General features: G+C 41.5%; 2 protein-coding genes across 8 annotated transcripts in view; one reads left to right on the top strand and one right to left on the bottom strand.

The window, feature by feature from the left end:
* Ncm (pre-mRNA-splicing factor nucampholin) overlaps nt 1-2,757 on the bottom strand; it is a 7,285-nt gene extending 4,528 nt beyond the window's left edge. Inside the window, exons 1-2 of one of the 2 annotated variants that reach the window (XM_076421115.1) lie at nt 287-802; nt 81-189 (exon numbers count right to left, since the gene is read on the bottom strand). The gene's annotated coding sequence lies outside the window, so the exon portion shown is untranslated. Of the gene's footprint in view, nt 1-80; nt 190-286; nt 803-2,481 lie in introns of those variants that run through there. The other variant, XM_076421116.1, reaches the window with a different exon arrangement.
* Nucleotides 998-16,093, top strand: Apkc (protein kinase C iota type). Of its 6 annotated transcripts, XM_076421109.1 has the most exons (12): nt 998-1,227; nt 1,303-1,364; nt 1,796-1,876; nt 1,996-2,237; nt 2,612-2,829; nt 9,306-9,356; nt 10,854-10,939; nt 12,227-12,512; nt 13,644-14,096; nt 15,117-15,589; nt 15,670-15,785; nt 15,861-16,093. In XM_076421109.1, exons 4-12 carry the CDS (start codon nt 2,113-2,115, stop codon nt 15,946-15,948), a joined length of 1,896 nt encoding a protein of 631 aa, XP_076277224.1. In that variant the 5' UTR covers nt 998-1,227; nt 1,303-1,364; nt 1,796-1,876; nt 1,996-2,112; the 3' UTR covers nt 15,949-16,093. The 6 variants fall into 6 exon arrangements, with proteins under 6 accessions (XP_076277224.1, XP_076277227.1, XP_076277226.1 ...); XM_076421111.1 differs by lacking the exon at nt 1,996-2,237 and having other exon boundaries at nt 1,003-1,227; XM_076421112.1 differs by lacking the exons at nt 1,303-1,364; nt 1,996-2,237 and having other exon boundaries at nt 1,002-1,227.

The raw sequence follows: 16,093 nt of genomic DNA, 5'->3' as shown, positions 1-16,093 counted from the left end.
TATATTTTCAACAACAATTCAAGTAAATGGTTATATCCTTATTTTATTTAATTTTATTGGTAAAAACAAACTTTTTTTACCTTTATTTTGCTTGGAAAACGTTTTACACAGTTAACCTTTTACTGGTAAACTTCGATTGAACCAGATTGAACCCAACTTTTTTGATACGATGGATGGCCGCTAGAGGCGCTGCGCGGAAAAACAGTAACGTATCTACTATTGGGTAGCAGAGCGGCCAGAGCCCTGAGGCAGTTATATTGGCGGGAATGTATCGAAATAATCTTACCGGACAAAAAGACTCCAGGACGTGTCCTACGAGTTACAAAATATACACAAATACACTTGTTATACATTCATTTTTCAGAATCAAATCATATAAATTTTTTAAAATTCTGCGGGTTGCTCGCAAGGAACCCCATTTCATCTACCCAATAGTAGATACGTAAAGCGGACCCTACACGGTCAATCGGAATGACAGTTTTGTCGAAGATTGACATTCGGATTGATCGTGAAAGATTAATACTGATGTACTGATGAAATGGACTGACGGATTTCCAGATATTTGGAAATCCGAGCTTCAATCACGGGAAGTGGAAGGGAGACTAACAGGCTTTCTCTTTAAAAGACATTGCGACTTAGTTATTGGTTAAAAAATTTCAACATTCAATACTGTCAATCTGATAATCAGTCTGTCAATCGTGATTGAAGTAAGGATCAGTCAGGATTGGGCAGGATTGACAGTCCGACTTGGTCTGACTGTTCAATCAGACTGTCATTCCTGATTACCGTGTAGGGTCCGCTTTACAATACGTTACTGTTTTTCCGCGCAGCGCCTCTAGCGGCCATCCATCGTATCAAAAAAGTTGGGCTCAATCGAAGCAGTGATGGTATAGGTATAAGGCGCTTTTTTCGCGCATGCGCGATTTTCGTCAGGACCGTATCTACGTCCGAAGTTTGTGGGGAACTGTGGCGGCTTTGGCGCTGCCCTACGGCAGGGGCCAAAAATTAGCGGGGCGGCCAAGGTACCCGATCTTCGTACATGACTGAGGCCGTCTGAGGTTAGAATAGTCGCGCATGCGCGAAAAAAGCGCCTTACCTACCATCACTGCTCGCGTCTCGCGTCCACGATTCTGGCATCACTGCACTACACTCAACTACACACTCAACTTCACTACAGTAAATACATACATGGCGACTGCCAAGTGACAACGCGTTTTGCTGTGTTAGGTACTTTTCAATTTTGTTTATCATATGTCTATTTCGAATTAGTGGTTTTATAACGACGATATTTTATTCTACTAGAAGTACACGTCAGGATTATTTCATCTAACTTAATAGTTAGATCATTATTGAAAATACTTGTGGTGAGTCAGAAATCATATACGTACAACAAAACTAAGGTTGTCATCAACTTAACTAGATTTCAAACGTAACAATTATGTATAATTTTTTAATTTTAGCCAACTAAACGAAAAAAAGTATCAACTTATTTATATAATTAAGTAGAATATTAGAATATTTATTATGTTTCCATGGGTATTAACCCCATGACAATTTTGTTGATGTATCGAGCTCTAATTAACACAGTATTCTGAATTTCGCAAGATTAATACAGAATTCTATAAGATTATTATAAATTGCTTCCCTGCTTCACATCCGTTATTATACTAAACAATTTTAATTGTACAAACATTTACGATTTTTTATTATGTTTTTTTTTATTTAATTTAGATGTTTTTATAATTCAATGATTATAGGTTGACAATAATACCTTTTAATTATTTTTATTTTTCAGCGAGAAGAGATCGGTAGAGATTTTGAAAATGCCTACACAAACAGAGAATGACGATATTCGAGTGAAAATTGTTTACAATGGGTAATATAAATATATAATTTCTTTGTAATAGCGTGTATTTTTTTGTGAAAACAACAGTGAAAAAATCAGAAATAATAAAGCTAAGAAATAAAATATTGATTTTCATATATTATCTACAGCTTGTCAAATCTAGCTGTGCGGCTGAATGTCCCCTGCAAGGGGAAATGTCCCCGCTGCGCAATGGTAAATAGGTGGAACTTCGCAATGATGGTGAACTGATTGTCACCTGTCGAACGATGCACGTGGCGACAGTTCAGTTAAAAAGTAAAGTGACACAAACTAAATTCACACAAACATATAAACAGTTGTTTTGTATGTTTACTGCTGTAAGAAATAATGGACAGTATGCACTTTTGACGAGGTGTGTACCTTACCGTTCATACGTTGCATGCTGCATCCTTCTCTCGTCAAGTGCGGTCTTTGTTTTTGTCTGCGCATTCCTAAGTTTTGGTCAAGCGCACAGCTAGATTCGACAAGCTGTACATAAGTGTATTGTACATAATATAGCATTTGTAATACAATGATTTATGACTTCCCACGAGTTGAAACTTATTTAAATATTTCAATGATACGAAGTAAGTATATATTGGGCATATATTACTTACGTGTTCTTGTAATTTGTGCACGTTTTCTATAAACAAAATCCCTTTCAACATATGATTCATACTTGTTTTCCATATACTTAAGTTTTCCATCAGTTCAAGTTTCCATTCAGTCAAGTTTGTTTTACATCAGGGAAGTGCAGATTACATATATATCACCTGGAATTTCGTTCGATACATTGCGGGAGGAAATGCGTACGATATGTGGATTCGATGCATCGGGTCAAGATCAATTTACGATGAAATGGGTTGACGATGAGGGGGATCCATGTAGGATTGCTTCTCAGGAAGGAGTGGATGAAGCATTACGCCTTTACGAACTAGAGAAGTACCCAGAGATAACCATACATGGTAAGTGATGTTCCGTTAGAGCAAATATAATTTGTAGTTGACATTTAGAAACCCATCCAAATGGTTCTTTCGCCTATCGTACTTTTACTGATAACTAGACTGTGGATTTTATGCAGTTTATTACAATTTGCTTACAAAAACTTTGTACTTAGATACATACACGTGTATTAAACATTATACAAACTCAAACACGTATGTATATATTCGTTACACGTGTACACGTGAATTTTCAATAAACGTTGAAACTCGTGATCTCTAATTCTAATGTGATCCCTATTTGTTGTAATCAGCAGTCTACCGTTGACACAGTCTAGTATTGACCTGATAGAATTCTGAACAAATCTGTGAATTTTATTCATAATGTGATCATCATTTTTAAATAATTTATTTGCTACGCAAATATGAATAATTTTCAAAATCAGGATAGTGGTATTTAAATATATTTTCTCTTGGTTATCTATTTTATACTCTATTGCACATTTATTTTGTTTGTGTCTCGTTTATGATAGTTTTCAATACAATATTTGTATGATATTATTAATTACAACGTTTGTACGTCGCCAATGAAAATTGGAATCCGTGTAAAGTACTGAACAATTTAAATTTAGACGTACTAGAGAGAATTATATCGTACATTAACATTCTGACTCTCATCGCGGATAATAACGACTAATAACTTGAATAATTACCACCTCGGATAACTACGTCCGATTCGCATTACCGATTCGATTACATTCCTGCATCCCTTAAGAATCGTTCCATTCGTGTGTATTTACCGGAGCCCCGATTATGTAGTATTTAACGGACTTCGTCGGGAAAGAAGGCAAACACGCGGATAAGAACTAATAAAAGAGGCTCTTGAGGAAAAAAGGGCAAGGGTGGGAAGGCACGAGAAGGTAGTTGAGCAAAGCGAACGTGAAAAGGAGGGCGAGAGAGAGAGAGAGAGAGAGAGAGAGAGAGATTACGAGAGAGAAAGGGTTGAAGTAGGGCTGGAGAAGAAAGAATATTAACATAGAAAGGGGATCACGGAAGGAAATATTGAGGAAGAAGAATTAGAGCGAATAGGGAAGTGCGAGCCAAGAAGAAGGGGCGGGGTACGCGTGGGGGAAGAAGGTGGAGGACAAGGGAGAGGATGATGGGCGGGGGGTGGTCGGGTAGGAAGTAGCAGAGAGAACAGAGAGGAGAGGTTACGGGAAGGAAAAAGAGTTGGGGCGGTTTGTTAAACAGAAATCAGTTGTGTTTTCGGCGTGACTTTATCCTAGCGTTTGCGCATTTCGTGGAGTAAAATTGGCCTGACGGTGATGGCAGTTAATGAATACTGCAGCGGCAGTCGATATTCTTACGCGGACAGATTAACTGGGCGACAGTTTCCTCGCGAAGATCCGTCAGAGAGAGGCTGTCGGAGTGTGCGAGAACCAGCGAGAACGGCCGCGCGAAGAAGCCAACCGGAAATCTCGTTGGGAAGGGAAAAAGGGTGGATCGTGGAGAGGGTGGAGGGCCGTGGTTGATCATTCCCCGAGGTTTATCCGCGGGAAGATAACGGGACAGGCCGGATAGAATATACGCGCAGTGGGGCTAGGCTTGTTTTAGTGGTCCGCGAGCGTCGTGTCGAGAGGTTGTGACGGTGTATCTTTAACAATCGCTGTTGTCACTGGAGAGGTTGCGAAAGTGGCGATAAACCAGCATCGATCGGCGCTGACTCGTCGCATTCTCAGCCGGGCTCCTGCAAGAGGTCGGCCACGGTAGAAGAGGCGAGGGCAGAGGAGCACGGGGGTGAAAGAAGGAGAGGAAGGGAAAGACAACGGGCCGGAAAGAGAGAGATTGAGGGAACGTGTGCGCACGTACCGCTGGGTAGGAAAGTAGGGAAAACTCGGGGGTGGGAGTTAGAGGGTGATAGCGAGCAAAAGACGGGAGCTAGTGGTGTACGGTTGTTGGCGGACGATATCAGACAGCCAGGATAGAGGAAGTGGAGAAAGATAAATATACGGGTAAATTCGTGAGGAAATGGCGTGGGGTTATTGGAGCGCAACGTCAGTCAGCGATAGGGGTCGATCACCCCGTCGGGAGAAGGATAAACAACAATCGCAAAGTTTGCATCAGCAGCAGCACCAACAGCAGCAACAACAACAACAACAACAACAGTTTCACCAAACCGAGCCGGGGATCAGCACGGGGTTGTACGGGGTACAGCAGCAAGTACAGGGTGAGATCGGTGTCGGTACGTCGTCCGGGCCCGGTGGTGGTGGTGGCGGTGGTGCTGCTGGTGCCGCAGCCGAGGAACCACCCTGCAGTATGATGATACAGGGTGGTTCCTTCTATTCTTATTCCGCGGCACTGGCTGCTGCGGCGGCAGCTGCCGCTGGCCGTAAGATTCCACCGGCCGTCGAAGTACCTTCCACCTCGTCCACGGGAATTCAAGTTTTGCCGCGTGATCGACCGATTAAGTCGAGCACCAGCACGTACCCACCCTCGCCCAGCAGCGATTCCGCCGAGTACGAACAGCCGATCGCTGGGATGCGAGGCGAGTGTTCGCCCAATAACAGTCCGCGCGACGAAATATTCGTGCAACCGGGATCCTCGACGTCCAGGATGAAGCTACTTGGCAAAAAAGGTGTCGACGACACCTCGGAACTCGATCTGGACGAAGTGATCGCCACGGAGATGATGTACGCGGCCAGCAATCAAGCTATAGGGCCTAGCAGGTGTCGCGTACACGGGCCGTGTAATCAACGTCCGGATCCTGCTCCTTCCACGGCCGACGATACCACAGGATTCCCGCAGTTTTGGTTCAACGACATTACCTGGGGTAGGTCTCGACACCCTATCCGCGCTTCATTAACTTGGTCGATTGATTCGCAACGAAGCACAGGTGCATCGACCGCCTTCGTTCCTTCCGTTTCGCAGCCCTGTTGTTTGTATAACCTTTTCGATATTGCACGTTATTGCACGTCGTGGCCCGCACAAATCCACTCGCGTTCACTCGGTTGACGGAGTCAACACAATCTCGATTCAAACCGAACGAGCCGAATGCTCGGATGCAATTGCAACATATTGATCGCGAAGAATAGCGTGTATTTTCGAGATGGTGTGCTAACATGTGCGCTTATCTAATCATCTCTGCCTAGTCCCATATTTCACGTTTTCAGAAGGATCAGTGCGCGACTCACGGACATCGTTTCATTCTGAATTTGCTAAATAGATGCCACACGATATACAATGCTTCGCATGCGGAAGTTAGCGTAGCAGTTTTGTTTTTCTTACTGTTACGAACGAAAACGCCCATGAATCCTCGTATCTAATACACTCGAGATCGATCGTTGAAACGATACTATATACATTCTAACGATACATAATTACATAATAACAATAAATAAAAAATAAAAAGACAATAAACAATGCTAAACACATTCCCGAAGGTCGAACCAGACGAGTAACAGCATAAGGGATGAAAAGGGAGACGTACAAGCTGCTGCTGCACTATGTATCGAGGAGTCTTTGTTTGCTCTCGTTTGATCGCAATCGCAATCGCTGGGTAACAGGCGTAATTAACACGTAGCTAGTTGTATTAATTCGCGACAAACAATATCTATAGTGATACTCGCTGCGGTGAAATCGTTTCGCGAGGTATCACACACGTATGTATATCGATCGTTAATACACGCGAAGGCTTTTCCTAAATTGTTTCGGGCACAACGTTCGGCGAGCATTTATGCTGAAAAGATCAGATCCTCTTGTTCCCGAATTTTTCGAATCTGACATGAACATAAAACAATCGGCCATTCGGCAAAATTACTCGAGTCGCCAAACGAAGAATATACATAGTTATTATCTAAACGAATTATATTCTAAGCTCCGACGATCTGATATTATACAGTGACTCCCACTAATATTCGGACACTCTTAAAAACACCGTAACTTTTCAAATATTGGACTATGCGATTTGAACTTTTTTGGAAAACTAGAGCAATTAGTTTACTACAGGATGTGAAAAGAAATTTTTTCAAAAATTGCATTTGACCGGAATCGTAGAGAAAATACTAAATGTTGCATTTTACAACTTTTTTATGCGGGCCTATATTGAAATTTTGAAAAATATGTTTTGTAGATCCGCGTGGGTTATATGCATTGTGAAAGTTTCATCGAAATCGGTTGATGCGGGGAAAACTGACAGTCATTGAAAGATGTAAGAATTCTTAGATGTACTGCTGTTATAGACCGAAAAATCGTGAAAAACTGCAATTTTTACCATCTTTAAACGCTTGTAGCTCATTGCAACGTCGACCGATTTTAACGAAATTTTCAGGATATGTTTAATTGAAACAGATCTACAAAACGTATTTTTTAAATTTTCAATATAGGCCCACATAAAAAAGTTGTAAAATGGATCTTTTAGTATTTTCCCTACAATTCCGACCAATTGCAATTTTCGAAAAAATTTCTTTTCACATCCTGTAGTGAATTAAGTGCTCTAGCTTCCGAAAAAAAGTTTGAATCGTATAGTCCAATATTAAAATGATCATCGCGTTTTTTAGAGCGTCCGAATATTAATGAGAGTCACTGTATGTACACCGCAGAGCTTGCGGATACTTGCTGATAAGATACTCGGCCGCTAAACCGAGTTAGAACGGTTTCTTTAATTTTGTGGCAAGCCTCGCCGATAGTTTCGATCGATTATTCGATGGCGAGTGAGATGTAAAGGCGTAGATTGAAAACAACATTGCACCTATCCGTGTCCGCGAAGGCTGCTCGTCGATAAGCGATAACGCGATCGCATCGTTTCAATCGAATGTTACACGTTATCGGGCAGCGGTTAATGATCAAGTCGCTGAATAAAAGTGACAGTATAGGGTACACCTATGTGTCCTCGGCTAGGCGCAGCGGTTAGGCTCGACATGTAACGGAAAAAAAGCCAATTCCGATCGTGGTCCTGAAGACATTTGGTAGGCCGTGCAGTGCTGAACACGTTCGCGAACACGGTGCGCGATTCCATCCTCGCTAGTCGCCGATCATTGTCTATGCTGTGCTGACGAGGACACCGCCGCGTCGTTATGATGACGTTGTCCGTGATACACGATCTTTGTTAGTATTCGCTAACGTTCTAAGATCGATCCCGGAAAATTTCGATTCGGGGCACGGAGAAGACCGGCTCGAGTGTGCCTCAAGTTTCGGACGCGCGGAACTTGCGAACGGGGATGACGTACCCGCGAGTGGATGTTCAGACAGACAGATCGAAGTGTACAATTTGAGGCTTTCGATGATGGGGAAAAGAAATGATAAATTAGTGGCCGCATGAATTTGCATGATTCTGCATGATTTTGCATCGCTGAATATTCATGAGATATTCTTTCCGTGCCTCGAAAACCGAGTTTTCGATCAACCAAGGGGAACTACAATCTAATTAGATATGCCATTACCCCCTCGACGATGGCGAATGCGTAATGAAAAGGCAACTGTGATGCCGCCGGCTAGAATTCAAGTGACTGCACTCTCGTGCGACAGCAGTCGAGAATCAGCATTTACATTTTCCGACGCGCGAGTCAATATGATTTTCAATTTGTTCGATCGACATCGACATCGTTAAATGCAGATCTTCCGCGTCGGATTTATGCTGGCGAAAATGAAACGTGACATAGACCCTTATCTCTAACGAATATCTGCGACGTGTGATAAACATGGGTCGATAACAAGGGGTTGCGGAATTAGATTAAATTAATACGGTCTATGTGGGTTGATAAAACATACAGAGTGTCCGAAAAATGTACCACTTTGACGGAGATAATTCCTGAGCTCGTTCGAAGTAACTTTTCCGTTTGCGAAAATGTTCTCCGCGGCTTTGTCAAGGAGTTATTAACGAAAAACACCGGTCAGTGTTGGCATTGGCCGAGCCGGAGTCTGTCCGCTGTTGCCGCGCCCTGATTGGTCCGTATTTTCTATTAATAACTGCTTAGCAAAGCCGCGGATAATATTTTCGCAAAGGTTAAACGTTACTTCGAGTGACCTTGGAAATCGCCTCTTTCAAGGAAGTAGAACATTTTTGGGATACCCTGTAGAAGAAACGATTTTTCATCATCGAACTTGAAGTTCGAGCGTGTAGTTGTTTAGACGTTTATGTTCGCAAAGTGACTGCGATTTGTAATTGGAAAAGTGTAATGTGTACGCGACCACTGTTGGGCAAAATGTAATTTCAATTACAATTACTTGCGAATCACTGTAATTTGAAATAGCAGAAATAAAATTACAATTACATGCAATTGTAATTGGTAATTGCAATTACTTGACGCTAAAATGGCACTAAAAAAAAGTAATTAGATACCTACTCAATGGAAATGTCTAAAAACAACAAACAAAAAGCATATGTTAGGAAATATTTATTATTTACTAAATTACAAGTCTTAAGAAATGGGTTTACTTGTCACTTACATTGACAATGTGCATTGTAATTGTGCACTCAAGAAAATTGTCCGTTTCTGTTCCAGTTTTTCCTAACGTTCCGCCTGCACCTGGAATGCCCTGTCAGGGAGAAGACAGTGAGTTTTTCGTCGCAACAATAGTCGCAAGTTTCTAACACACGCACTCGTCTCCCAATACGAATAAACTAGCCAGCGAGTTATACGATTAGCAATACGTTCTTTTAAGTTTCTCATGAGATGTGTACGACTGGTCTGGCTAACCGATTCATGTACCATGGACTCTCGTATAACGCGACCAGAAACTTGTTTAAAAAGACTGTATACAGTGCTGGACAAAAGCATAAGACACTGTCCACGTTTGTATATTACGTATACGTATTTGAAACAATGAAATGTGCATTTTGCACATTCTATATGTTGCGTGTCATCTCCAGAGTGAGTACCAAGGAGTCAGTTTGTGGAACACAGCAGAGAAGGGAGAGGAAGACATCCAAACACGATGTACCTCGAGTTGGACAGAAGTACAAGACACTGTGCTTATTCTCGACTCGAAGTTGCACGCAAAGCATACGTAGAACGTGCAAAATGCATATTTCCTTGTTTCGAATACACATAATACACAAACATGCACAGTAGACCGTACAAAATGCACATTTCATGATATACGAACATGCACAGTGTGTATTATCCTTTTGTCCAGTAGCGTATATATTGTATGTTACAGTAAACGTACAGTATAATGTACAAAACATTGCGCAAGATGACTGTGTACACTTACTGCCACAGAAGACACAAATACACACAGTAATTTTGAACAATTGTTTCATTGCGTTATATGGGGGTCTACTGTAAACGATTACTGTATTATCTTCTTTGGTGTATCGTTCTTTCGTTGATCGACGCTTGTTTCTTTTCGTTTGATCTATTATTGCCGCATCAAGAGATTTCATTCCGATCAATTTCTCATGGTGTACGTCGACTGTTTTCCGATTCGTTTCGTTCTCCTTCTGTTCAGTTTCATCATGTACGTATGATGCGTGTCGGCAGGATGAGCACCGAATAGATCGTTCGATCACACTTGCCAACGCAGACCGAATTTCCCCGTATGAATACCGCGGGGCTTACGGTTCACATGTTTTTGTCGTGTTTACAAATTCGCCGACTCGGTTGTGTTCTGCCCTTGCCGTGGCTATTCAGTGTTTGACGTGCCTCGCAATGGAGCGACTCAGACGCATCACATTTTTGCTGCAGATCTTTCGGTGCGGTATGCCAATGGATCCGTCTTTTCGCCTAAAGTGTCCCGCGTGACGCGCGTTTCCTTATCGTACTCGTCCAGTGAGAGTGTGTGTGTGTGTGTGAGAGAGAGAGAGAGGGGGGGGGGGAGAGAGAGAGTGAGAGAGAGAGGGGGGATTGTAAATAGAACATAAATGAGGCACGCGAATTTTCGAGAGATCCTCGGGTGTCGTGTGCGGCCGTGTCGTAGGATAAATTCGATAGGCAGCTCCGCGGTCAGCTAATACGTATGCCCCGGAACGAGAAACACCGTTCGCAGACATTCAAGACAGGATTGCTCTCTGTTCGTTTGTGATATTTATGTTTTTTCATTTTCCAAAGGCAGCATCTACAGACGCGGCGCACGTAGATGGAGGAAGCTGTACCGAGTGAATGGTCATATATTTCAGGCGAAACGTTTCAATCGGGTAAGCATCATATACTCATTCAATTACTGACCCCCGAATCGCTTTCACAAACCTCCCGCTCCACACTCCACCCGAACGAACCACCCCTCCGGATACACCGTCCACCCACGCTTCTCGCTGCTCTCGAATATAATTTCACACCATCTTTTTCCATTGTGGCTACGAACACACACTACTGTTACCTGTTACACACCGCCGTCTCTCGAAGCGACCCTCTGTCGGTCGGATAGATTTGATTCCTGATAAAAGGAACTTGCTGGCTAGTGGTCACCGAGAATTATTCTGTATTTAACGGTCCCAGTACCTACCTGGTCTCTTCTTCGCTCCAGCCGAGGGGTAATGAGGGCGGTGTAAGTCGATTTCACTCGGACGAGGAATGGATAAGAGCAAGAGGAGGAACAGCAAGGGTTAATGTACAGGGTGAGCTACCCAACGCTGCAACCGGAAGTATCTCTGCTGATTTTAACAACATGATCGACACATCTCAAGAAAATGTATCTCGTGGTAAAAAGGATTTTCCGTTGACAATTTTATTAGACCGCGAATTTCCGTGCAACATAAAAATTGTCTGCATTAAATACAGGTGCATAGATACATTTACATTTATGACATTAGTCATTAGTCGACAAGGTATTTTAATTTGTGTACATAAATCTCCATTGCGCGCGCGTAAAGACTAACTTCCTTTGCGTTTAGATACACGTGTTTTCGTGCATGGACTTTGAAAGGATAATGGCTGTAATATTAGCTTGCCGTAAAAGTTGCCCTGAAATGATAAAAGATCAATATGTTGCCCAACATCAAGAACGAACATTATAAAATAATCATTTCTCCGTCGCGATACTGGTTTAGAGGAACCGTTTCTTTTCCCGAGGGAGTTTCTCGTGTTATTAAAAACAACGGAGTTACTTTAAGTTCCAGTTTTGAGTAATTCACCCTATATAGGAAGAGTCTCCAGAGTGTTTGAGGAGGGATACGGGTAGAGAAGTGCGATAGGGGTTGTTGCGTTTAGATTGAGGATGACGAAGAAGGGAAGACCGGAGCGGTTGAAAGAAGACGAAAGCACGCGTAGAATTCGCGGAGGAGGGGTGGGGGTAATGAAAGAAGTAATGGACAAAGAGAAGGGTCGGCGCGGAAGAGAGAAAAGAAGAGTGTAGAATGAAGTCAGTAATTGTAATTAGACTTACGGACTCTCCTTGACTTACACTACTTTCGTTCTGAGGGCTAGACAAGAAAAGCGCGCCAATCGGGTCCGTATAAGTTCCTCTCTTTGTTTAACTTCCGCAGAAGGCGTTTTGCGCGTTCTGCCAGGATCGGATATGGGGACTAGGTCGACAGGGGTTCAAGTGCATCCAATGCAAGCTGCTGGTCCACAAGAAATGTCACAAAGTGGTGAGGAAGTCGTGCTTGAGCACGCAACAACAGCAACAACAGCAGATACCAAGTATAGAGGCGCAGGCGATCGACAGGAACGGCGATCAACAATTGATGGATGTCGTTCAATGCAGTAACGTACCTCACGTCGAAGATGAGATCTCAGAGTCGCCGATCATCGAGGAGCACTCACGAAATCGTAAGAACGTCTTCGAGGGGGCTCTCTACGGTGACGGTAAAACAGGCGGCCGAGCCTCGGAAACCTTTCTCAGGAAAACCATTAAGCACATCAATTCGAAATTGCATAGATTTGTTAACGTCTATTTGAAAAGTGTGCAGCATTTTTTCAAGTGAATACCAGAGTAATACAATAAAATTAATAAATTAATAAACCAAAGAGGTTTTTCTGCATGGGCATCGTCCGAGAAGGAACTTTCGACTCGTGCAGGATACGTACACGGAATATGCTTCATATTTGAAACTGTATTGAATTGTCACTTTTCAATTTATTTCCAATATTTAAAAGTTTATATTTGTAAATTGGAAAACGATTTTTGGAACCGGTCACAGTAGAGAATCCCCTGTGCTGATTAGCTGAACACTGAGAATCTGTAAATCGAATCTTAATATTTATTACTTGTGATCTTTCTTTTATGAAAAAGACTACGAGTTCGTTTTAAATGGGCATGTGTAATAAATACATCATATACTATTCCCGATAAAAAAAAGTATTTGGTCAAAGAAACTAAAGCAATAGCGAAAGAAGCAGAATAATAGAGTTGCCTATATATTCGAGAACTTCGATGTAACAAGAAATAACTTCATTAGAATGAAGGATTGAAACAGTGATTAGTGAAAATACTAAATCATCTTCCAAATGTTCAATTTTCTTTTGTTCAGAGAATTAATGCTATTCTCGCACTTTCGGATATTGTTTACACATTTCTTTGAAATTTTCACATTTCTCTTGTGAATATACTTCATTATTTCATAGCTGGTAAATAGGTAAACATGTTAATCGTTTATCTACATGTTCTTTACAATATGACAAAAATCGTTGTATCTACTTATTTAATATACGTACAACTAATTATGTATACGATACACGACACAATACGTATATGTATACATTATGTAAATTCAAAATATACTTAAATCATTCCCGTATAATCAATGTCGACTAGTTCGATTGAATACTTTTTGCTAGGATTAGTATTGACTGTATCAGTAAGTACAGTTTCACATTTTTCAAACGAATAGGTGTATCTCTTAAAAAAAAAAATGTAAATTAGTCGGATTAAATTATAATATGGCCTATATACGATTACAGGAACTGGAAGCGAAGAGAGGGAGGAATCGCCACTGGATGCGCTAAACGATGCAGACAACTCGAACGATATGCAGAGGCAATACTCTCTAAATGATTTCGAACTGATTAAGGTAATCGGTCGTGGTTCCTACGCGAAAGTTTTGATGGTGGAACTGAAGCGTACGAAGAGGATTTACGCGATGAAAGTGATTAAAAAAGCCTTGGTGACCGACGACGAGGACATAGATTGGGTTCAAACGGAGAAACACGTCTTCGAAACTGCCTCGAATCATCCTTTTCTTGTGGGGTTGCACTCATGCTTTCAGACACCCTCGCGATTATTTTTCGTGATCGAGTTTGTACGTGGCGGTGATCTTATGTTCCACATGCAAAGACAACGTCGTCTTCCGGAAGAACACGCTCGGTTCTACGCAGCTGAGATTAGCCTCGCCTTAAACTTTTTACACGAGAAGGGTAAATATTTACAGAGCGATAGTTATGCCATAAAAAGACAGATTACAAGCTACGATTTTTCAGAATTTTACGGGATACACGGTCTCCTTGATCAGTTTAGAAATATCGCGTCAAGAAAGTGGACACAGTGAAACTTTTACACAGATAACATGCTTCGAACAGGCTTTATTCGATGACCCTCAGTTTTCGTTGAAGCAACAAGCGTGCTAATTTAATGTTTAGGAGAAGAAATTTTCAAAATTAAGATATAAGCAATCTATATAAATAAAAATCAAATGCTGTTCATTGGTAAGCGCATCACTTGAGAACGGCTGGACCGATTTGGCTAATTCTTTTTTTAAAATGTTCGTATTAGTCCGAACTTGGTTGTAGGATAAGAAAAATTGGAAAAGTATCACGGAAAAATGGAAAATTCGGGAAAAACTGAAAGTGCTTTTAGAATCATATTTCAATACAACAAAAAAACAAACGTCGTAGCTTTTAATCAATATTTCAATAGAACGTCGCATCTTTTAATCAATATTTCAATAGAAATTTACATTATCGACGCCTGTTTGCATTATCGACATTATAACATTTCTATTTTGCAACATTACTCTGCTATAACAAGGAACCAAGCGATCAACAAGCATACGATATTCCCTAATCGCAAAGCTCGCGAAGCGAGCGAGCAACAACTCCCCTCTAGTTAGCAAAAAAATCATAGAAATATTAGAAGCTATTTGTTCAATCTAAATTTCAATTACACGAGCATAAACACTGCCTATTTATTGCACGACTTCTCTATTAAACAATGGCTCGTGTCAGTTACATAAATAAAAATGTGTAAAAGTTTTAAGTGTGATCTCAAGTATTTAATAAACAAAAACGGCAATGCTACAATGTTGATAATGTCCACTCATAGAAGCATAAATCAATTAAACGTGGTCGTCTTATGAGCAAGAAACTAGCGTAGTTCGTGCATAATCGCATTGTGATGTTATGGGTACGAGGGAAATTCACGATAACTTCTTTTTACAGGTATAATATACAGAGACTTGAAGTTGGACAATGTACTGCTTGATCACGAAGGTCACGTTAAATTAACTGATTACGGGATGTGTAAAGAAGGCGTCCGAGAGGGCGACACAACTTCCACATTCTGCGGCACTCCGAATTACATCGCACCTGAAATATTACAGGGTGATGATTATAGTTTCTCTGTAGATTGGTGGGCACTTGGTGTACTGTTGTATGAAATGCTTGCAGGCCGTAGCCCGTTTGATGTCGCGGGCGCGTCAGAAAATCCCGATCAGAACACTGAAGACTATCTATTCCAAGTTATTTTAGAGAAAACTATTCGTATACCTAGATCGTTATCAGTCAAAGCGGCTTCCGTTCTTAAAGGTTTCCTTTGTAAAGATCCTGTTCGAAGATTAGGTTGTGGCAAAAGGCCAGCTGCTTTCCTTGATATCGTTGCGCATCCGTTCTTCAAAGCAATTGACTGGGAAATGGTAATTATTCGTAATTCTGAACGAGCACGATATTAAAGTTTGTACGGTTTGGTATTGTCTATTATTTATTTCGTTTCCAGTTGGAACAGAAGCAGGTCACACCGCCTTACAAACCACGTTTAGATTCTGATCGTGATCTAGCCAACTTCCCACCAGAATTTACGGACGAACCTGTTCATTTAACGCCGGATGATCCGTAAGTATTAAATTCTAAGTTATCTGTTGAAGCGGATTTGCGAATATTACTGACGGAGACTGATATATTATCCAGGAGGGTGATCGACAAAATTGATCAGAGCGAATTCGAAGGCTTCGAATACGTGAACCCGTTACTCATGTCTCTGGAAGACTGCGTGTGACAAGAACCGCTCGTTATTGTGCAACGTCACAATCAATATCAACAGCAATTGCAGCCGTGTTACATGTATGAATTACAAGACAAACTCGCGATGCTCCGTATCGATCCTCTATTGAACATCAGCTCAACAAATCGAGGTTATCATA

This window comes from Lasioglossum baleicum, chromosome 3 (genome assembly GCF_051020765.1).
Source record: "Lasioglossum baleicum chromosome 3, iyLasBale1, whole genome shotgun sequence".
Classification (NCBI taxonomy): domain Eukaryota; kingdom Metazoa; phylum Arthropoda; class Insecta; order Hymenoptera; family Halictidae; genus Lasioglossum; species Lasioglossum baleicum.
Note: the sequence above shows the minus strand (reverse complement) of the source record. Positions and strands in the feature narration are given on the sequence as shown.

Excerpts from the sequence above, each read along its gene's own strand:
- Apkc (XM_076421108.1), top strand. The coding sequence starts at position 4,834 with ATGGCGTGGGGTTATTGGAGCGCAACGTCAGTCAGCGATAGGGGTCGA. Across the intron at positions 9,357-10,853 it reads GCCCTGTCAGGGAGAAGACA|GCAGCATCTACAGACGCGGC; the intron begins GTGAGTTTTTCG and ends CATTTTCCAAAG. Across the intron at positions 14,097-15,116 it reads AAACTTTTTACACGAGAAGG|GTATAATATACAGAGACTTG; the intron begins GTAAATATTTAC and ends TTCTTTTTACAG.